The 24,513-nt window shown below is 39.5% G+C and overlaps 2 protein-coding genes across 5 annotated transcripts; both read right to left on the bottom strand.

Annotated features, from left to right (window-relative positions):
• Window positions 1-1,113: 1,113 nt before the first annotated feature.
• Window positions 1,114-12,770, bottom strand: LOC128184014 (uncharacterized). Its single transcript, XM_052853285.1, has 10 exons — window positions 12,607-12,770; window positions 11,980-12,080; window positions 11,348-11,395; window positions 8,337-11,114; window positions 7,066-8,137; window positions 6,760-6,906; window positions 4,547-4,699; window positions 4,187-4,357; window positions 3,849-4,016; window positions 1,114-3,742 (listed from the first exon to the last, which is right to left on the bottom strand). The coding sequence occupies exons 2-10, from the start codon at window positions 12,056-12,058 to the stop codon at window positions 1,495-1,497; spliced, it is 6,864 nt and encodes a 2,287-aa protein (XP_052709245.1). The 5' UTR covers window positions 12,059-12,080; window positions 12,607-12,770; the 3' UTR covers window positions 1,114-1,494.
• A 2,706-nt stretch (window positions 12,771-15,476) lies between these two features.
• On the bottom strand, window positions 15,477-23,565 carry LOC128183491 (quinone oxidoreductase PIG3-like). 4 transcript variants are annotated; one of them, XM_052852511.1, is made up of 9 exons: window positions 23,478-23,565; window positions 22,583-22,735; window positions 21,220-21,366; window positions 19,710-19,845; window positions 18,868-18,999; window positions 18,123-18,335; window positions 17,788-17,892; window positions 17,330-17,424; window positions 15,477-15,879 (listed from the first exon to the last, which is right to left on the bottom strand). In XM_052852511.1, the coding sequence occupies exons 2-9, from the start codon at window positions 22,607-22,609 to the stop codon at window positions 15,688-15,690; spliced, it is 1,047 nt and encodes a 348-aa protein (XP_052708471.1). In that variant the 5' UTR covers window positions 22,610-22,735; window positions 23,478-23,565; the 3' UTR covers window positions 15,477-15,687. The 4 variants fall into 4 exon arrangements, with proteins under 4 accessions (XP_052708471.1, XP_052708470.1, XP_052708472.1 ...); XM_052852510.1 differs by lacking the exons at window positions 22,583-22,735; window positions 23,478-23,565 and adding an exon at window positions 22,090-22,387; XM_052852512.1 differs by lacking the exons at window positions 22,583-22,735; window positions 23,478-23,565 and adding an exon at window positions 22,103-22,166.
• Window positions 23,566-24,513: the final 948 nt, after the last annotated feature.

Below are 24,513 nucleotides of genomic sequence, written 5' to 3'. Positions count from 1 at the left end.
ACATTGTGTCTATCTACATCGTGTGCCTTCTTTCTTGTTTGATTACACCGATGTTAACGGCAAAGAAATATCGGCAATGATGACAATGTAAAATCGATATCGTATCAATATTGTATGCATCGCGATGTTGACGATATCGAAAAAGAAATATGTATTGGACATGCATGATTTGAATTTATTGGGCTGTATATTACAAAATCGATTCGTAGTGTTATCACTGACAAAGGCACTGAAAAATATATACAATGTATAGGCCTATTAGAAAATAATAATACGTATTCGGTCGAACACGCAGCAAACATTGCGGTTGATCCGTAATGTCAGCGCTATTGTAAGTTTGATATGCAAACCAATCATATGTAGATTGATATTGAACAACCAGTCGATGAGTAAATGGTAACAATCACAGGTACCTGACGTTATAATTATATTTTACTCATAATAAAAATGTACATATCCTATATGTATCTAATAATACACTAAGTACACAGTGTGAATTGTTAGATATAGCGTATACTAGTATATTTTTGTTATAAGAAAAATTAATATATAACGTCAGATCAGTCGATGCCTGTGGTATCAATGTATACCCGGTTAATTAAGCAGGGGAACGCGCTGATGGAAGAACGAAAGGATAATTTTATTGGATGCAAAGAACTGAGACCCCAGAATTGTCACGTGTCAGTGTGTCACGTGATGGAACGTCTGCTTAGCAGTGACCGGAGAGTGAGCATGCCTAGTGCCTGACATAGACTTGTTTACAAACATAGGCGAATCAGCGTGTTTATATTTACTTTCCATGGGAAAGGGGTGACAGTTGAAAAAATTCGCCAATAGAAAACTAGAACGTTGGTTTTTGATCGAGTGAAATTCTTGTAATAAAAAGATCTTGCCCACTCCCGTACAAGTTATCAGGAAACTGAGATATGCCAGACACATGAAATAACCAAACCCCTTTCTACTCATCCGTAAATATCCTGTGTAAGGAACAAGGTCACGTGGTCAGATGTGCACTTTAATTAATATATGGACCTTTTATATTTATATATTAACGAACGCCTTTATCCAAAATTACCATATTTTTATTGAAAATAAATTTTTAAAAATATTAAAAGTGTTAAAACGAACATTTATTGGCTGTAAATAAATTCGTTAACCTGATTTGTATGCAACATTTTAATACGATAGAGGATTTTATGAGCTATGAACAAAATCTAATGCACAGAAATATAATTCTTTTACACACCGCAAACATGATTAATCAAGAGCGTAAGAAATAAGCTTTTGAAAAGTTTCTCAAGAACACGATGAATTTTAATATAACATGTATATCGGTCCAATATACAATCAAATTTTCACACCAATTCCAGTACAAAAATAAATGTTATTGTTTGGCATTTCTTCACTAAATTTATAAAATATATTACATTAAAAATAGATATATCTTATTGAGTATTGTTTATTTTCCGTCTACCCTGGGCATCATTTTGTTTTCTAACCCAGATCCCCGCGGTCTGCACAGGTGTTAATTGCACCTTTACAGGTAATCTTTCCCTGGCAGTCACAGAAGCACTCCACCTGGGAACATTTTTCTTTGACCACAAATTTGGCGTTTCCAGGATATTTCATTCCACCGTACTCGCACTGGGTGCAGGGGTTTGGTTTGTCCCTGCAGACGTCGACTGTACGACTCGGCGGGCAGTGGAAACTTCCGTCACAGAAGCAGTCGCAATCATACTGGGCGCACCCCTCGATGTACTGGAACTTCGCGCCAGCTCGGTAAGAATTGCCCTTGAGAACACAGTCGGTGCAGTTCTTACCCTCGGGACAAATATTCTCGGCGTTCTCTGCTGGACAGCTATAGGTTCCGTTGCAATGACAATGACACTTGTGTTTCAGGCATCCCTCAGTGTAGCTAAAATCGGAGTAAGGTTCATGGCTCTCTTCATTCACCATACAGTTCTTGCAGGGCTCGGTGCCTTGGCGAGAACGATGGCTTCCACATCCGGGTATTTCTCTCGTTCTCTCTGCAGGGCAGTTATACGACCCATTACAGTAGCAGTCGCAGTCGTACCGGAAACAGTTCTTGTCGAACTGGAATCGTGAGTTTGGTTCCCTGTCGTATCCCTGGACGTTGCACTTCCTACAATGGCCCCTCTCTGGTGTACACAGGTTCTCGGTTCGCTCGGCTGGGCAGTTCCACGATCCGTTACAGTAGCAATCGCAATTAAACCTAAAACAGTCTCTGTCGTATTGGAAATGCGAGTTTCCTGCGTAATTGTTGCCGTAAGCCGTGCACTGCCTGCACGTGCCTCCTTGTCCAGAAGATCCAGAGGAACCGTGGCTGTTTCCATGTGTTTGGCATATTTCCTGTGTTTGTGAGGCAGGACACTCCCAACTTCCGTTGCAAGCGCAGACACAAGAGAACCGGTAGCAATCATCATCGAACTGGAACCGCTCATTTGGCGCCCTGTTCGCTCCTCCTGCAACACAATAGAAGCAGCCAGTATTGCCATAGCGATGGGAGGTTGAGTAACCATAACGGTAGCTGCTGGATGAACCACCACTTTGGGTGAGACCGCTGCTACCAGCGGAGCTACTGCTGTGGACACTACCACTGCTGCTAGACGAACCGCCACTATGTACTTGTGTTATGCTTGATCCAGAGGAACCTTGACTGTTGGTATGCGTTTTGCATATTTCTTGTGTTTGCGAAGCGGGGCATTCCCAACTTCCGTTGCAAGCGCAGACACAAGAGAACCGGTAGCAATCATCATCGAACTGGAACCGTTCATTTGGCGCCCTGTTCGCTCCTCCTGCAACACAATAGAAGCAGCCAGTATTGCCATAGCGATGGGAGGTTGAGTAACCATAACGGTAGCTGCTGGATGAACCACCACTTTGGGTGAGACCGCTGCTACCAGCGGAGCTACTGCTGTGTACACTACCACTGCTGCTAGATGAACCGCCACTATGTACGTGGGTTATACTTGATCCAGAGGAACCTTGACTGTTGGTATGTGTTTTGCATATTTCCTGTGTTTGCGAAGCGGGACATTCCCAACTTCCATTACAAGAACAGACACAAGAGAACCGGTAACAATCATCATCAAACTGAAATCTTTCGTTCGGGTTTCTGTTAGCTCCTCCAGCGACACAGTAGAAACAGCCAGTGTCACCATAGCGATGGGAGGTCGAGTAGCCGTATCGGTAGCTAGTTGAGGACCCACTAGTGTGTGTATGACTACCGCTGCTACCTGAACCTCCGTGACTACTGCTGGATCCAGAGGAACCTTGACTGTTTGTATGTGTTTTACATATTTCTTGTGTTTGTGAGGCGGGGCATTCCCAACTTCCATTGCAAGCGCACATACAAGAGAATCTGTAACAATCGTCGTCAAACAGAAATGCTGCGTTTGGCGTCCTATTAGCTCCTCCAGCGACACAGTAGAAACAGCCAGTGTCGCCATAGCGGTGGGAGGTCGAGTAGCCGTACCTGTATAAGTAGCTGGTGGTGGAACCGCCAATGTGCGTGTGACCAGTGGTGACAGAGGAGCCACTGCCGTGTGACCCACTTACATGGGTTGTACTTCCACCACTTGATGAACTATGATGCGAGGAACCACCTTGACCTCTATTGCAAAAGTTAACAGCCTGATCAGGCGGGCAGTCGTAATGGCCGTTGCAATTACAGGTGCAAGTGTACCGGTGACAGTCCTTGTCATATAAGAATGGACCAGCCCTGAAAATAAAGGATTAATCGAGTTAAATCAAGTGCTTAACACAGCAAAACACTAAGAAGCAATTAGACTGCCAAACGAATCATTGATCATTAGTTGTGACTTTACCGATGCTGCCTCCCTGTCGGGTCCGTGCATGGCGTACACTGCCCATGGCCCCCATCCTCAGTACAGATCTTACGCGTGTGTTCCGAGGGACAGTTGTACTTTCCATCACACGCGCAGTGACACGTGAACCGGTGGCAATCTTTGTCATACGTAAAACGCCTGTTCGCCCTTTGAAAGAGAGTGTTCATTCATTTGGTCAGTTAAAAAAAACTAGTAAACATGCAAGTTCTTTGAATTGCAGTTTAATTAAACAGATGAAATGGAAAGCCCATGGAGTGTTACTGATGACTGAAAACGCAGTAAACGTTTGCCCGATTGCAAACCGAGTAATGACGTACCGATGACGACGTCCGTTGGGGTCCGTGCATTGTCTGCACACAGGTGGCGCTGTCGTCGGTTCCGGGCAGATTCGTCCTGTGTTCTCTGGGGGACATGTGTAGTTTCCGTTACATGCGCACTCGCAGGTGTACCTATGACAGTCTTTGTCATATACAAACTGGGTGTTGGGTCTGAAGAAACGAAAAGCAAATGAAACAAATGTCTGGAACGTTTTAATGACAAACATACGTTTAAAAAGTATACTGAATTCAAAATTCAAAATGTTTTATTTAAGCCGGCTGTCTTACATGCAGCCGATTCATATTAAAACTAAAATTTAGTTCGTTAACCGGAAACTAGTGTAGGATACAGTAACTCACTGATATTGTTGTCCATTAGGCGCCGTGCACGGTCTACACTGAGGCGTGACTTCACACACTCGCCGGGTGGCGCTGCACCGAGGACTTCCGTTGCACTGACATTCACAGTCGTACTCAACACAGTTCTCCACCCGCTTATAGCGTTCACCATGCCTACAAAACAACTACCCGACTTATAGCGCTCACCATGCATACAAAACAACTACCCGACTTATACACCCCTGCGAATTTGTTCGGAATGTTTTCTTTATCGTTGCCAGATATGTTATAAATCCAGAGGTGCTCGAATGAAAGTTCACAAGACTTCACCGAGATTTGTTCAGTTCCGGTGAAATTTCGAGCGGAAGTATAAATGTTCGGATAATATTCTTAAAATACGTAAGTACTGGTCGTTTTTATATCATATCCTACTTGGATTTATGTTAAAACATGAAAACCTTTTCAGATGTATGTCTTATTTCACCATCTAGCGGTTGTTTACATTAAACGATAATATTCAGAACAGAGTTATTGTTCAACCACGTGTAGAGTGGTTGAAAATATAAACATTGGGTTGCTTTATAAAATCATAGCAATGTTTGATGCTTGTGGTGTGCAATACCATGTTTTTAGAAAAATAATGGGTGTCTGTTTTGCATAAAAACTTAGTATATCGAGCCATTTTCAAGAAACATTATGCATAAAATAGTATAGTCTGTTTCATTATTGATGCTATTACTAGGTCAGGCGCGGATCAAAAATTAATCCTCAGGGGGAATATCTACAAGCATGTTCTAGATTTTATATTTGACTACAAGTACCTAGATCTATGAAATAGATTATAAACACGAGGCATGATTTTTACTGCGAAACTGAAAGGGTCAAATAAAATCAGGTGGTCTAAAATGTAAATGACAATAACATTTGCAGGGGTGATAAAGCGCTCATCATGCCTACAAAACAACCATCGACTTATACAATGTAGCGCTCACCATGCCTACAAAACAGCAACCGACTTATGGCACTCATCGTGCCTACAAAACAACCACCCGACTTATACAATGTAGCGCTCACCATGCCTACAAAACAACCACCGACTTATGGCACTCATCATGCCTACAAAACAACCACCGGCTTATAGCACTCATCATGCCTTCAAAACAACCACCCGACTTAAAGCGCCCACCATGCCTACAAAACAACCACCCGGCTTATAGAACTCACCATGCCTACATAACAACCACCCGACTTATAGCGACCACCATGCCTACAAAACAACTACCCGACTAAAAGCGCTCACCATGCCCACAAAACAACTACCCGACTTATAGCGCCCACCATTCCTACAAAACAACTACCCGACTTATGGCGCTCATCATGCCTACAAAACAACTACCCGGCTTATAGGGCCCACCATGCGTACAAAACAACTACCCGACTTATGGCGCTCACCATGCCTACAAAACAACTACCCGACTTATAGCGCCCACCATGCCTACAAAACAACCACTCGGCTTATAAAACTCACCATGCCTACAAAACAACCTCCCGACTTATAGCGACCACCATACCTACAAAACAACTAAAAGCGCTCACCATGCCTACAAAACAACTACCCGACTTATAGCGCCCACCATGGCTACAAAACAACTACCCGACTTATAGCGCTCACCATGCCTACAAAACAACCACCCGACATATAGCGCTCACCATGCCTACAAAACAACCACCGGCTTATAACACTCATCATGCCTACAAAACAACCACCGGCATATAGCACTCATCATGCCTACAAAACAACCACCCGCTTGTAGCGACCACCATGCCTACAAAACAACCACCGGCTTATAGCACTCATCATGTCTACAAAACAACCACCCGACTTATAGCACTCATTATGTCCACAAAAGAGCTAATCACTTATGGCGCTCACCATGCTTATTCATATTTATTTCAATAGTGGTGGTGCTTCAATAGTGGTTACAAAGTGAGATTTATTCCCAACTACTATTTTATTTTACAAGTGTATTTCAACAGTGGTATTTAAGGGATTCCTATAATGAAATACACTCCCAAACAAATTGAAATAATTCATCTCAATAGTGGTTGTGTTCCAGTCTAGTTTTTGAATGCATGCATCAATAAAGCTGCGTGATCTTGTCACATATTGTGATATTTTTTATGGCTTGGTCACATCTAAAAAAAATGGCATCGACTGATGACGCCCCACTTACCTGTGTGTGGTGCCGTCGTGGGTACAGGTAGAGCATTGGTTTGGCCGGTCACGGCAGACATTGGTCACCTCTTGGTCACAGTTGTGACTCCCATCACAGGAACACTTACAGTGAAGCACGTGACACTCATCGTTAACGATAGTAAATCTGAAAATGATAAAGTAAGGCACCAATATCTAACAGATTTAACTGGACACTTAAGACGTTCTTCAGTGTCTATCCTCTGGTTAATTATCTGTTTAATCTACATACATGTATGCGTACAATATTTCTTTACTCATCTTTCAGAAGAAAAAAAATCCCTACTTTGTGTTTGGGGAATAGTCCTTTCCTTGCACGTGACATTTAGTGCACGTGGGTTGTGGCCTTGGAGCGGGTGTGGTGGGGTTAGGGTGATTGTGACAGATATTCTCCCCTGAATCTCGACACCCGTATCTGCCGCTACAGTAGCATTCACAGTTGTAGCGCTTACAGCTGCGGTCTATGTTGAACGTCTGCTCGGACGGGTACTCCTTGCTGCCTACCCTGCACGGTTTACAGTGACGGTGAGGATTAACCACCGGGGCTGGGGTGGTCGGTCTGGAGCAGATATTGGTCCCGGTACTCACACATTCATGGTTACCGTCACAGAAACACTGGCACCTGTATCTAATACACCCTTGCTCTCGGAAGAATTTTGACTTGGTCGGATGAACTTTGCCATCTACACTGCACGATCTGCACGTCTGGTGAGAATGAGAGTCGTCTGGCTCATCACCAATGTACTCCGCTTTGGCACGATCACACGTGTAGTGATTGTCACACTGGCAGGTGCATGGCATTCTCCAATCTCCCTGGGTCAGAGTAAATTCTGACTTCGCGGGCCTATAGTGACCCTGGACAGTGCAGCCACCACATGTTTCTGGTGCTGCGCATGTGCGGACGGGGGAGGAACATGTCACGTGCCCAGTACAATCACACTGACAAACGGTTCTCTCACAAGTCCTGTCAATGTGAAACTGTGTGTTTGGATCCCTAGTCACACCGTTATAAACGCACTGCTTGCAGCCATCGTGGTGTGTACATCCGGGTATTTCTGTCCGGACGCAGGTCGCCATGCCGTCACATTCACACCTACACGAAGTTCTTAGACAATCCTTATCATAAGTAAATCGAGAGTTTGGTTCATGTCGTTTGTTCTCTACATAGCACGGTTTACACTGCTGTGCTGAAGCCAAACATTCGTTGATGCTGACTGCCCTACATATAGCGTAGCCCCTACAGTCGCACTGACAGCGGTATCGAACGCACCCACGCTTGTAGTCAAATACAGCCATGCCGTGGTACCGTTTGCCTTCGACAACACAGTAATGACAGTTGTTTGAAGACCCTCCTGCACCTGAAAAAAATGTTTGCTATTAATCATTCAACATACATGTACATGTATATGCATAGATCTAGTGAATATCAAGTATACTCGAGCACATTCAACCCAATTATTCTGCAGCGTTTGTTTTATAAGACACGTGTATTATGTACATGTACATCTTTATTTGGGACACATAATCTTAGATGAGAGAGTTTGAGTAAAAGCTTACTGACGACGACGGACGTTGATCCTCCCCCGACCACTGAGTGTCCGCCCCCGCCTCCCGTGGACACAATTCTTCTCTCAATGACTCTCGAACTGCCCCCGCCTCCAGAAACTACCGTTGAACCGCCATTGACAACTCGAGATCCACTTGTGACTACTCTTGATCCACCACTGACGACGCGAGATCCGCCAGTGACAACTCTTGATCCGCCATTGACAACTCTTGATCCGCCAGTGATCACTCTCGTTGACGAGGAATGAGTTCCCCCACCAACAACACCTCCACCTGAAGAGTGAGTACGCTCAGTGATGACTCTCCTGCTTCCACCTGTCACGATGCTGCCACCTGACTGACTTCCGCCGGATATTACTCTTCCACTCGAATGGCTTCCGCCACCAACAACGGTGTGGGCGTTTCCTCCACTGACAAGAGATGAACTGCTAGATCCGCCACTTATCCGTGAGCTGCTGATGACATGGATCTGTAGATTGCACGACGTATCCACGGGAGCTTGACACTCGGGAAGTCCGGTGCACGCACACCGGCAGCGATATGTCGAACACCCCAGCGTTATTTCAAACGAGGATCTTGGCGCGTGTTCGACGCCATTGACGATACATCTGCGATCACATTGTCGCGATACAGAGAGGAACACAGCCGACGTTTTAGAGTACTTTATGGTACCCGATAGAATTCCATCCACGCACGAGTCAATAATCTTTTTGGCGACTCTATATCCGGAGTTACAGTAGCACCTCAACATGTGTCGATGGCAGCCGTCAATGTATTCAAACTGAGAGTTGCCAGGAAAGAAGTGATCGTTTATTTTACAGGACGAGCAGTAACTCGATGGTACACTACTCAAAGACTTCAACTGAAACTCCTGGAAGTAATGCTTGTTTAGAGAACACACGCTCTGTGCCTGCTCCACGGGACATTCCACCTGTCCGTCGCAATTGCACTGACAATTATACTTGATACAGCCCCACTGGCTGTCGAAGGTGGTTCTACTGGTGTGGCGCCGTCCCAGGAAGTAACAGTCTCTACATTGGCCGGTCAGCTGATGGGAGGACCCTCCGGTGTAGGTGGCCTCCGCCGCACAGTGCCAGTTCCCGCTACAGTAACACTCACAGTCAAACCGCCATTCCCCGTCCTCTATACTGAAGTGTGTCCCGCCCGCCACCTTGTTCCCGTTGACGTCACACTGGTAGCAGCTTCCGGGAGTGATCGGGTGACACGTGTCCACGGCCTTAGATCCGGGGCATTCCCAGAACCCGTTACAGTTACAGACACAGTCTTGGTACTGCATGCAGCCGTCCGTGTGGTTGAAGACAGACTGGCCGCTGTAAGACTTGCCGTGAACGTCACAGGGGTAGCAGCCGGTGTTAGAATCAATCAAGCAGGTATTCTCTGTTTTCTCCGCAGGACAGTCATAGGAACCATTACAGCTACACTGGCAGTGAAATCTGTAGCAATCCCCGCGTTCGAACGTGAAAGGTGAATTTGCAGGATATGTTTGATCGTTCAGCACGCAGTCTCGACACTGCTGGGAACAGGTCCATCTTGCATGCTCTTTGGGACACATCCAGGAACCATTACAGCGGCATTGGCACTTGTCCCACTCCCAGCATCCTTCACTGTGCCGGAACTCCGTGTTGCCCCGGTATCGATTCCCGTCCACTTCGCACTCACGGCATCGGTCCGTACATGTCCACTTTCCCGCCTCTGGAGGACACGACCAAGAGCCATTGCAGAGACACTGGCAGGGATCGTATGTTATGCAGTCTTTGGTGTGGGTAAACTCAGTGTTGCCCGGGTATTTCCTTCCATCGACATTACACTCGCGACATATATTGTCACATGCCCATCTGTAGCTGCTGTCGGAACAGGAGAAGGCACCTCCACACGAGCAGTGACAGTTTGTCCACTCGTGGCAACCGTTTCTATGCACAAAGTCTGTGTTTCCTAACTGGATCTTTCCAAAAACATCACAAGGCGTGCACGACCCCCCGTTCAGATCAATACCTCCGCCCCCGCCTTGTTCACACACTTTCTTGTACGTGCTGGCGTCACAGTTCCAGTAACCCTCGCAATTACAGAAACAACTGTCCCATTCAGCACACCCATTTCGATATTTGAAATACGTGTTTGGGTTTTCCACTCTGCTATCAGTGACATAGCACTGTTTGCACCTAGAATCAGAGCTTCCAAAACTACTGCCTGCCCCGCCGCCTCTTCTCCCCGAACTGCTGCTGGAAGAAGAACCTCCGGAAACGGAAGAGGATGAAGCGGAACCGGATGATCCGCTGGAATAGCCAGACGCGCCACTGCGAGAGGTTCCGGATGATCCACTGGAATAACTAGATCCGCCACTACTACCAGAGGCAGATCCGCCCCCGGTGTACGACGAGCTACTGCCCCTGCTAGAGAGCTGGGTGATCCGAGTGTTACGGCAGATGTCGCGGCCCTGGGTACAATTCCACGACCCGTCACAGTGACAGTGGCACTGGCTCAGTTCTGTACACCCACGGTTATAGTTAAAGGGAGCGTTACTAGGGAACAGGACGCCGTGGACGTTACACTCCCTACACCCCCGGCTGGAGGACAGGCCGGTCCGGTCCGTGTTCCGGTTCCGGCAGATGTCCTCGTTATTTTCCCGAGGACAGTCATACCAGCCATTGCACTGACACTCACAGTTGTATTTGATACAGCCCTTGGTATAGGAGAACTTCTCCCCGCCTCTGTAGGTTGTACCCTCGTATGTACACTGTCCAGTGCAGCCTAGAACAACAAAAAGCGAGTACAAAGAATTAGGGTGACAATACTTTATCGACTCGCTTAATATTTCCTTGATATATTAATGCCAGTCACCAATTAATTTTGAAAATAGTCGAGTAATCCAAAAAACTTTTATAAGTTATATTTTAAATAGTATATCAATGAAAAAAAATCTAGTATAACATTTAAGCGTTAATTTTTTCAGGTTTAAAAAAGTCGATATCTAATGAACCCACCTCGTGCGTTATCCTGGCCACCAAACTGTGCGCCGTATCCCCTGTCAGCTGCAATTGGAACCAACATACAAAACTAGTACATGTACATTCTTTGTGTACAAAGTAACTTATAAAAAAACCCCGTATGATTGTATAGCTGGGATGACACTTGCTCAGAGAGTCTACTGTGTGAAAGAGAATGTCGTACGCAACTGAAAATCTAATTAATTTTTTTTTTTCACTTGTCTTTTTTTTCAAATTCATTTTTTTGGGTTCAGAACTGCTGATCATTTACTTGAAGAATTGTCTTTCTATAAAAGTATTAATCACACAATTCCTAATTATACCTAAATATCATTTAATATTATTCCATACATGCGCAGTTCTCAAGGAGAGTGCGGTGGAGGTAATGGCGGTCCAGATCCCTTCTTCGGGATCACTTTGCTTACCTTTATCTTAAACTTTTAAAATTCACTTTATAAATAATAAAAAATAGGCATTGGACCCCACCCCATGGCAAACAAAATTATACCTCGGACCACCGCCCTGACCCCCCCCCCCCCCCATACACACACAGATATATATATATATATATATATATATATATATATATATATATATAGACAGACATCGGTTACTTAATTTAATCTTACCTGCTGTGACAGAATTCAAGACACAACAAATGGAGACCAACGCGCACACCCATTCCACAGGAATGCACGTGCGAGACATTTTTTGCTTAAAATTTTAGGACCTAGAATAAAGAAATATATCCAATATGAAAATGTCCAGTCACTATCTGATCTAAAGGAAGCGCATCTTCTTTATGGAATACAACGATTATCTAGCTGCAAAATAATTTCCACGATTTTCCTCTTTCTTCAGTATAGAGTATTCCAACATCTGCGGACAATATACCGAGTAGCATTATTTGAGAAGTACTTGATAAGTATGATACCAAGCAACGGTTTTAATGTCTGTCGTATAAAAACTCTCCATGAGCGGGGTTGCTTGTAATTACATCATTGTTGTTTGTCGATGGGATAAGCAATCAGACAATACTTAGAGCAAATATCACAGAGCGCTCTCTCCAACGTCTTGGAGAATATATCCGAACAAAAAATGTCCCAAAACTAGTATGGATTCTGCAGTAAGACGTGGCTCGTTTCACATTTTCTTGATATCATTACATTTTATCATTTTTTTCAGCGACCTGCTCATTATAAAATTTTATCAATTATTTCTGCTGAACTCATTGAGATAAAGAGCATTGTACGTACCGTTATGTCCTCCCCGATTTCTTCTTCTCTGCTGTCGCCCTTTCTCTTTATTCGTTATTTCTTTACAATTACTCTGTGTAAGACTCATGCATTCCTCAGGTATCACTGCTGAGGATGAGGGTCACATCGAGTGAGTCAAACGACCAAGTGTAACCAACAACGCTCACATTCTCTCACCGAGTACAACGCTACAGTCTGACGGAGGCCTGTGGTTTACTGAACGGAATGGTTTTGTTTACACAAAGTGTTACATATTTTTGTATTTACTTGCAAATTAAAACGAGAAATCTCCCTTAAAATTATACAGTACAGCATTCCGACGTCAATAAAATATTTCCAGCATTTGGAGAAAATCTGGTTTGTTGGTGTTTATGGACAAATTCTTGTTGTTTACTTTTTCACAATACCTTTACGATGATTAAAACGTTGGCCAATATATATAAATGGCAAGAAAATAGAACAGAAAAGGCAAAACAACAATGTATAGAAAGATGAAAATATATACATGTAGTAGTGCTTAAAATATAAGACTAACACATAAAGTCATATCTATGACAATTGATTAACAAATGCAAAATTTACAACCCGTATAAAATGAATCATGTTACTATTCAGAGTTGTTAAGAGTTGTACCTGGTTATACGGACAATCTATGATTACTGCCTCTTCCCTTTTTTCAAACAGATTTTTAAATCAGATGCATCAGGAGAAATTTGATTCATTCCGCGGGTCAATATTTTAGTCTATGTTCTATCATCGCTGCTTTATTGTCAATTTTTACTCATTGTTCCTAAATTGGAGTAAATCCTAAACAAAAAATCACCAAATGGCAAATTTAAAAAGAAAATAGATTACGTCAATTATTAGGCGTTATTAATGAATTTTACCTCGCATTTCATTAGAATTATTTTTATTGCAGATTCTTTTTCATTTAGCATTAATCAGTGCGGCTGGTCGTTTTTTGGGAGTCGGTTTTAATCAACTCTCCTATGCAGTTACTCAGACAAACCGAAAGTTAAACAGTGTTTGGACCTCAGCACAAATCATTGCTGCTGACAAGACTTAGTTCTTGAAAATAATTGATAAATTCGATGTAATGTATGCTAAAGCATTAATTGTTTTTCAAGGAAACTTATTTATAAATACCTTGAAAATAGTCAGATTTTAAATGGTACGAACAATTTAAATATTTTTTGTAGTCGTATGTATTCCTACGCCAGAGTTCAATATACATGTAGTCTCGTTCAACTCGACGCTCGGCTGTCTCCGTAAATCCTTGTCGGAGATTTACGGTGTCAGCCGAGCGTTTGGTTGAACGAGACTAGAGTTCAATATTGCTTGGATCCATACAATTTTCGAGAAATATTTCTATTACTGATACATAGTTTGATTGAATTAATTTTATCTTTAAATATTATTTAACATGATATGGGGGTTTCTCGAATTTCTTGTCGAAAAAGTCCAAAAATCCATATTATAAAAATGTGCGTAATTCAAATTAGAAACTACATGTACTTGTCACGCAAAATAAAATATCATTGATTTTAAAATCAACAAACATCGACAAAATCAACTCCCGTCAGTTCTTCAGTACTTTGATTGTCCATCCATAACTACACGTCAAATTACTGAATATAAAGAGGAGTGCATTTTAATCCAAATTACCAAGTATTACAGATGGAAAAAAAATTGAATTCAATTCCTACACTAGTATTCCATTTTAATGTAAATTATACGACCATAAACTATAGACCAAGCATATTATATGATTTCCAACCCGCCCTATTGTCCGTTATTCACGGTGCGCCCCGCACGGTGTTTGCACTCCGTCCGTTAACACGTGTTTGTAACGTCGGCCGTCACATACAATCAGAAGATACAGACAACGCGACAGCAGAAGACTTACAGCGAGTTCCCGCGCCCTAACGTCCTCAGTGGTGATTCAGCCCCCAACATGTAAACAGTACAACTAGAACTTGATAACAGTAACGGTGGAGGGAAATCGATCGAATACTCCCGTTATAATCATATAGTTTTTTGGTATACGAAGTTGAACCCCATTTTAGAGTGGATGAAAATATATTAAAATTTAAAGTTTAAAAAGTTTTTAGTAATAAAAGGATAGTTCACCATTTCCATGTAATGAGAGAGAGAGAGAGAGAGAGAGAGAGAGAGAGAGAGAGAGAGAGAGAGAGAGATTTGAGGCATAGAATATTAAATATATTTTTTCCGAAGTAGATACACTGCAGAAGTCATCATTGATGAGTTCTGAAGTAAGGTGCCGAGTCTGTATTTGATGTGGGTAATTGTATTGGTGGTGGAGGGTAATTTTGCGTGAAAAATAACAAACAAACGGCGGGAAGTAAGGGGATCCCACGATTCTGTTTTTAAGTTTCCAAGGTCATTAAAGATGGATCACACCTTCACCCAAGGAACTGGACTCACAATAGGTATTTTAAGATAATTAATTTCAAGGCATATTTCCAACCTCTCTATTATTTTAAAAAAAATTAAATATGTGAAAGTGAGGCATGTTGACAGTTCGATGCTTTTAAGGGGCACTTAACCACAATTATTTTCGAATAAACTGCAGTGGTTTGTTGTCGGTGATGTGGAGTGCAGCGGATGTAGATACTGCGAGTACAGACGGTTAGTAATGGAGATTGACGGGCCCGGGTCTGCACTTTGTCTACAATGTTACGCAGTTCCAGCGCTCTCTAGTCAAACAAACAATGTGCATGCATATATATTTTAACCACAAAAGACACATATTCAGTGATGCTGATGGATCGCACCGAGTTACGTGTGACGTTAATATTCACTGTCAATGGAAAGTTCTACCCAAGTGTCGTATGTAAATCAAAGAGCAATAAAAAAAAATAGGTTAACTTTATTAATGTAAGAAATCAACAAACAAGTGCACCTTATCTTAATACATTGTCTATAAACTGTAGTCTGTGTGGCGCTGCCCAGTCCCTGATCCCATTCTTAATTCTGCGATCACTTAATTCACGATTCACAGATTAATGAGTGACCAAGAGTTCTCCTCTACTTGAGATCAGTCTATGATTACTGAGTTCACTAGAGTTCGTCCTTGACCTGGTCCCTGACCTGGAGGACGATTTTGCCAGTGGTCTTGTTGGACTCCATCAGGGTGTGGGCCTCCTGGATACTGTCCAGAGGGAGGGTGGTGTCAATGATGGGCCGGAACTCGCCACTGCTGAAGTGGGGCAGGGCCCGCTGTGTAAAATCAGCTATCAGAGATTCCTTATACTGAAAAGTTAAACATATTTTACTGGGTTATTTTAAAAAATCAAGATAGTTTTTTTCTCTGCTTGTTAAAAGTATTGTATAAAGATAAAGCACTAGAAAGTTACGTATATGGGAAATCCCATTGAGCTCATTTTCGTAGATGAAATAATCGCAATAAAACGCTACTTTCGTGATATTACGCATTATTTTTGCGAATAAATGCGTAGCTAATAAAAGCAAATAAACGTAAAGCTTTCAAGAAAATACCCATTACTTTTACGAATAAATGAGAAACCTACGCATAGTTTTGCTTTTTGGAAAGATATGGGTAACAAAAATGAATGATTTTCAATAACCTAAAGTATTAACCTAAATTGGCTATTTAATCTTAAATTACACGGCCGCTTGTTCGATTCACGTAACATTTTTCTTATCATGTCGGTATAATAAAGACTGAGTGTTAAACATATGAAGTTTTGCGTTTATTAAAAAAAGATGTGAGTTTAGTCACGAAAGTAAACGTTAACAGCAGAAACTATGCATTTATTGGCGAAATGAATGCTTTTTTGGCAAAAGTTGAAAGTTTATTCGCAAAGTAATGATAATGCGTTTATTTGAGAACTTTACGCTCTAAATCGCAAAAGTTAAGTGTTTTAAGCGAGAGTTATGCGTTCGCACAGGTTCAGGGCTGTATCGGAAAATTTACTCCTTTATTTGAGAAAGACACGCGTTACTTGTTTATTTGAACAAAAAGTTTCAGCTAAGAAAAGTTTTATGGTCTTTTGGACATTATTGATTCCCCATGATTATTTATCAGGAAAATGTTCACATTACATATTACAATGTACTAGTATGTACCTTCTAGAGGAATTAATTTTATGTTTTTCACGCATATTTTGAGCTTTATTATTCATATTCTATAATGATCACAAGTTTTACCTGTAAGACAGAGCCATTAAGATACACAATATATATGACTAACACCACTCACCTGAATTGACCGGTAGTTTTACCTGTATTAAAGGTAAACACTATATGACTGTAAACACTATAAGATATCGGTCCCCTCACCTGTATTGATCGGTAGTTTTACCTGTATTAAAGGTAAACACTATATGACTGTAAACACTATAAGATATCGGTCCACTCACCTGTATTGATCGGTAGTTTTACCTGTATAAAAGGTAAACACTATATGACTGTAAACACTATAAGATAACGGTCCACTCACCTGTATTGAACGGTAGTTTTACCTGTATTAAAGGTAAACACTATATGACTGTAAACACTATAAGATATCGGTCCCCTCACCTTTACTGATCGGTGGTTTTACCTGTAGTAAAGGTAAACACTATATGACTGTAAACACTATAAGATATCGGTCCCCTCACCTTTACTGATCGGTGGTTTTACCTGTAGTAAAGGTAAACACTATATGACTGTAAACACTATAAGATATCGGTCCACTCACCTGTATTGACCTGGCCCTCAGTGTGGACCCCACTATGGTGATCCTCTTCTGTAGGATTTTGCCTAAATGATCTCCTGTATCTATTGTCCTCCCACCTATGTATGTTAGGAAAAATCCCTGATTTGGGGGATTAAGTCAGCAATCATTAAACGTACACTGTACACTGTAATAACTGTACTTGTTTTCAAAAATTTGAAAATGCTGAAAGAAAAATATTCAAATGACCAGAAATCCATAATCACATTTGGCAAATACTTTATCAAACAATACTGTAGTGTAATTCTACAACCTAAAAACTCTTGATGAACTACATCCATATTCAAATAAAGAGCTAACCATTATCAGTACCAACATAATGCATGTTAGAATGAAAAGAGTTGCAGTAGCATCCCTAATACTAAAGCCTGGATCGGCCAAAATTCTTTTCCACACACCTATTTACCGTATGTGGTACCTACCCATGAGGCCATACACGACCCATGTACCCTCTGTAGCTATGGAGTTGATGTTCTGGCTGAAGAAAGATCCTCCCACACAGTCCAATATCAGGTCTACTCCCTTCCCTAGAACGGAGGATCACAACTTTTGTCATCTAATGTAACATGTTATATTCTGAAATCAGTATTTACTCAGAAGGATACAGATGTGCAATCTGTTACAGGGAAAGCTATTAAACAATGTCATAAAGATATTGAGTAAGCAGTAGGAGTAGTTACTAATAATGTATACAGTAATAAGGATACATTGTAATTTTTTTAACAAGAACAATCAATTAAATAATTGATATAAATACCATCAGTGTGTTTCAGAACTTTTGGCTCAAACATTGACTCCTTGTAATTAAAGCCTTCTTCTGCCCCCAAAGATTTTGCAAAGTCGATCTTCTCTTGAGATCCGGCCACCACAATGGCGCGGGCTCCGAACTGTCGACAGAGCTGCACCGCGGCGGTTCCCACCCCGCTACCACCGGCGTGTATCAGCACCGTGTCATTCTTCTTCACTTTGCCTGTTGACAGTCCAAAATAAACTTACTGTTTCTATTCAATAGAATTTCTGTTGGCAATAGCCAACTTCTTTTTCCCTCCAATCAAAAAATATTAAAAATACTACCAATATGTAGCATAAACTTTATTTTGTACTGTTTAACTGCATCAGTGGTTGCATATTTTGGCCAAAATAGTTCAACTCATTTATTTTGTATATTTTGCAATTTTTGCAACCATTTTCATTGAACATAAAAAACCCCAGAACACTAACACAAAAAAATATGTTGGTTATTGCGTGCTATATAAGAACTTTTAAAATCACAAAAAATGCAGCAAAAAAATATATAAATAAAGCTATATTTTATTCAGGCCAAATTTGCGACTACTAGTATTTAAATGACCAAGTTAATTCTAGCATAAGGTGCACATATTTGCACAGTTTATGAATATTCTGTTCCTGAACATATTCGCTAGCCAAGGGTTTTCGTTTTATGGGGAGCAAACCCTTGGCTAGCGAAGATGGTTCCTGAATGGTGTAATAAATTGACTAACCAACAAGAAATAAAAGCTGGAATGCTGTGAGCCAGACCTCAGGTATGGCTGCTGCCTGGTTGAACTCCATGTTGTCTGGGACAGGCATCAACAGCTCCTCTCTGCTTGCCACAAACTCAGCATTACCCCCACCTACAGGAAATAGGCAGAGCTTTATAAATTTGTGTGGTTATAATTACTGTATCAAAACATGTAACTCCAAAACTAAGCTGTACCCCCACCTGCAGAAAAGAGAGAGAGTCAATCTTAATGTAGGGTAATGTTTAACCAACAAGGACGTGTAATTTACAAACTCTACATTACAAACATCTGAAAATGGGGAGGGTCTGTCTGAATATGTGGTTACAATTAACCATACAGGTACTGGTTTATCATATACTGAAATATTGGCTGACATTGCTGTTAGGCAATACATTTAGGGTTAAACTCGTAAAAAGCTTGGTTAAGGTTTCAGAATCATCATAACGGCTCAAAAAAAAAAATAGCACATTATACTATTCAGGTAGTTTTGAATAAACAAATGTTGACTGGGGTTCAGGAAAACATTGATTTTGTGAGGTCCTGAATTAGTGAATATAACAAAAAAATTATTTTATTTCATATGGTAGCAGACAGACATATATAGGTATTTTATCAGAGTATATTTACAAAGCATTTGTGGAAGATGCAAAGCAAATTTGAAGAGATTATTTAATTACTATAGTTCAAATCTTTTTCACACACAAAAAGACAGACAGACAATTCTGCCTGTGATCTTCCATCTTCAGTAAGGGCATGATAATAAGTTCTGAAATGTAATTAGAAAAACAAACATTTATAACACAGTACTTGAAAGTAGTGACCTGGGAGCAGCACCATAACTCGGTCCCCGATCTTCCATGTCTTGACACATCCCGATCCTAACTTCTCTACTATTCCCACGGCCTCCAGTCCGAGGATGTCCGACTCCCCAGGGGGTGGGGGGTAAAGACCTTTCCTCTAAAAACAAAGCAATGAGAAACAATTTGAGTTCAAAATTTTAAAAATTTATTTCTTTATCGTTTTTGTTTTCTAGGATGGTTTTGAACCATTTATAAATTATAGCCTGACAGAAATTTGAATGTTAGATATTAGATATAGAGTTCAGTCTGTGTTATGTTATCAAAGCTTGTGCTAACTTTTTTTAACAAATGATATTCCTGTACTGTGAAGAAATTATATCATATCTATACTTAGTCTACTATATTAAAATAATAGACTCGAATTTTTGGGCTTTAATACCAAAAAATCGGAAGAGTACTTAACATCATTGGTACTTGGAGATTATCAATTTGTTTTTTCTCAATCAGGCTTCGCTAATTAATAATCAACAAAAATTCATTTAAAAAATCCGGAAATCGTCTGAATTATTCAGATTTTACAATCTTGCGCATGCACATTACATTCACGCTAAATCACGGGATGCTCTTTAGTTTATGTTTCCACTATATCACATTTGCATGGATAAACTCAAAAATAATGATACAAATACGTGTAAATTTTCATTAAAAATTTGCAATATATTCTGTTCATGAAAGAAAATATGGGAGATAACCCTAACTTTTGCATTTAATATGAAAAATTCTGAGAGTTCTGAATGTCAACATGGTGTACAAATTTGATATATCTATTTCGTGAATGCCCGACATAATATGCAATGTCAACCCGTGCACGCACAGGTCAAAGTCTAGTATCTGATAAAACAAAATGATTAAGTATCAAGATATGGTACACTGATCAAGGTGTTCACATGCCACCAGTTTTTTAGACAGGAAAAAAGAACTGAATGAACATCTTACCAACTATAACCCATGTAAACAAAGACAAAGCTCAAGATTCATCACAAAGAATTTTGAGCTCTGTATCTATCTTGTAACAAGACTATTGACATTCAAATGATGAAACATTAGAAATGCCATAGTCTACCGTTATAGACATTTAAGATGGAAAATAAAAACTTGACCTTTTTTTTATTCAGCTAAAGTTCATTTTTCTTTCAGTGTATCATGAGTCATCTGACACACAAACATTGTCATTCTTACTTGCCTCTGATAAGAGAGTCTTGGTGCAGATTATAGAACAGTGTCATATTCAACTTTTTTGATGCAAGGGGTAAATATAGTTACATCATAAAGTCCAAGGTCTTGATAAAATTTGGCCTGTATGATAAAATTTAAGGTCTATGATTTTATTTTCCTTCTTGAAAAAATTAAAGTTTATCCATAAAATTTTATCCAATCAATATAGCATGAGAATCTGTTAAGAAACATTAACAGGAATTAAATTAACACAACATCACCAATTTTAAGATCTGCTAAATTAATTGTTCTGTACCTGCAGAGTATCAGCCCTGTTGATTGCTGTGGCATACACTTTCAGGAGTACTTCTTTCTCTCGGAGTTTTGGAACGGGCACTGATCCTATCCGTAGATTCTCTGGACCACCGGGTTCAAAGTTTACAGCTCTCATTGTTCCAGACATCTATAAATAGTTTACACACTTTAATAGAAGCTCATTTCAAATTAAAGACCTATTGTACAAGAGAATATCATTAAGAAAAAAAATGCACATGCATAATTTATGTAACGTATTTCATCTACCGGTATTTACACTCTATGCTAGCTATGGAACAATTATAACATTCAGAGATAAATATATTTTTAAAAATTTATATATATAAAAAGGTTTTATTCCATGAGTGACAGGTAATTTAAGATCAATTTTTACTGAAATAAATTCTTTATATATAACGTATTTTATATACTGAGATAGCATCATAAGATAACCTATCAATTTTAGAGTTTAAAGTGTACATGTATAGGCTTATACAATGTAAATACATGTAATGTAGCAACAGAACAATTTAGACCATGTTCACATCTCACCAGTCTTACCTAAAAAACAAATAAACACATTGTCAATATGCCATATTTGTTCCCCGTTTCCTGCAAGCATGAATGCAGTAGACCTGTAGCTGTACTAATTTATGAACTCCATCATTTGAATTCATATAAACAGAAGTAAGAGACTTATTGTCATAAATAAAAGTCAGCAAACTTGCTGGAAAAATTATGGACATCTTGTTCAATTAAAATATTGATAAATCGATCCTGACTTTTCTTTATTATTCAATTTGTTTTTAAAGACAAAAAAGTAATGAAAAAAAACAATATTTGCCCTAGCATAGCCTAAATGTTTACATACCGTTGAGACACACCTGAAGACAGTTGTAGTTATATGTAAATACAGCAATGCAGAAGTGTTCCTAAACCGGCTAAAGTGAAACATGGTATATTCAAAGGGGAGTAACTCTATTTTCACTTTGAAAGAAAGTTTACATGAAGCGGGAAATTCAAAATAGTATTTAATCTGACTACAATAAAGAAATTTTAAAACCGTATTTCATAAATAGATAGATGTTGTTAAAAATATAGCTCATAACACCAATGAACAATATGCATGTAAATAAAGAATACAAACCTTCCTTTTTACTGACTTACACGTAGAATTATTTTAATAAATAAGAAAAAAAATATATTTGACCTTGATAATTAATACATAAAATTATATTTACACGACATTTTAAATCTGTTAACACTTGTACCATACATCAGAAGAGTTTCAAAATTCACAATAGTACTTTTTTTTCTAATAAAGTCAATACATGTAATTAAGAAAAACATAGATTAATGATTACATGTACAATGGGTGATTTTGAATACATTATTTCTAAAATGTTTATCAGGTTTTGAACTCGGGTCTGTTCAGTAAATTGTTTACACCGCAGGTCAAAGAATACACATGAAGTAAGAGTCTGTCTTTTGATGAGTCTGAAACTTCACAAGAGGACCTAAAAAGAAAATATGTTAAAAATATCCAGTTCTCATAAAACTAACTCTTATAATCACACTTTATAATGTAACATATTATAAATACATGTAAATGGAGATCTGACAATACATCAGAGATTGGCAACTGAACGAAATCTCGCGAAATCTTGCGGTCCCTATTGTAAAGTATTCCCAGTTTAAATCAGTATATCTTTCTAATAAACAAATATATCGTTCAGTCATAGCTCATCCAATCTTGTCAAGTTGCCCTGCGAAAGAGAGGGGCCACAATTACCGTGGTCTAAAACATTCAGTTCTCTGAAGGACACACCATTTACTTCGTTACTATGCTAATCTAAACATGATCAGCACACGCACGCACGTATTCAGATGTACTTTATTTGGATAACAAAACATAGTGTAAACATTTGTTTTATTTGCTATTTACACGAGGGCACAATATCATATGCAATCTTAAGACCCTTTAATCATTACATGACAAATGGTTCAGAATGATCCTAGCGGCTGCCCAACCTTGTTCGAACATTGCATTCGTGCAAGAAATACGGATGATACCTTTTTTGGAACTTTACACCGGCAAAAAATTATTGATTATCTATTTATTTGTTTTTTTTACATCAAGATCGGTTGCATTCATCACATTTAATTTGCATATAGTTTCGAAGTAATTGATATCCAAAAAATCGTTAATAATTGAGAAAAAAAGATAGTTAACATACTTGTGACATGTGCATAACCTACCTCGTAAACCCTGTACGATGGCCTACTGGTTGAGAACTGCTGTTAATTTTAGAAACGTTGCAAAAAGTGTTGATCGTGCAAACGCACATGACTACTCGTTTAAAAACGCTGGACTTTATTTTTCTCTCACTGACAAAGTTCAAAAAATGTACCGTGCAAACATTATTCAGAATTTTCAAACTGAACGCCTGCACCTAGTCATTGATCATTCATCGAAGGAAAGTTAGACAAAATATATAAAAGTTTACCTAAGACACTTGTATTTTCTGCCTCCTAATATTAATACACAGTTCTGTACGATGACCTATTTTTTCATACCTGATAGAAACGCATTCAGCATAAGTTACGCTTTGTGTGCAGAAATTTGTTTGACGCTATTGGTCTGAAACGCATACTTGATAGGTGTTAGAGATTGAAATAAAATATTGTTTGGTGTTGAACTCGTTTTGATTATTTAATTAAGTTTTTATTTGTTTGGTTGTTTGATTTTCACAAGTTCAACCCAGTGTTAAAGGGACTTGGACACGATTTGAGCTTAAAATTTTAAATTTTATTTTTCCATTTTTAATGTTTAGAATGTTTAATGTGAGTATTTTTAATGCTTTATCAAAATTTGAAAGTGAGATATTGAGTTTATATAAGCAAGATACAGAGTTTGGAATTTTTGTTTTGTAAACAAAGCTCGAGCCTTGTTATTGTTTACATACGTGTTTTAATGGTAAAAGTTTTAATCAAATGTTGCTTTCTTCGATTGATAATATATTTTATAAACACATTGAACAAGTGTTTGCTCTGTTTCTTACGAGTTACTTTGTCAAAGAAATGGTAATTCGATACTTTACATTATTTGTTTACAATTATAAGACTCGAGCTTTGTTTACATAACAATGAATTCTTACCTCTGTATTTCTCTTATAACTTAAATTATAACATTCAACTTTTGGTCAGTCATTCAAAATGTGCAAGTAAACCATTTTATTTCTAAAAAATAAGAAATAAAATTTTGATCTAAAATCGTGCCCAAGTCCCTTTATAT

The sequence above is a fragment of the Crassostrea angulata genome, chromosome 5 (assembly GCF_025612915.1).
Source record: "Crassostrea angulata isolate pt1a10 chromosome 5, ASM2561291v2, whole genome shotgun sequence".
NCBI lineage: Eukaryota > Metazoa > Mollusca > Bivalvia > Ostreida > Ostreidae > Magallana > Magallana angulata.
The sequence above is the reverse complement of the archived record's forward strand: the minus strand, read 5'-3'. Positions and strand labels throughout refer to the sequence as shown.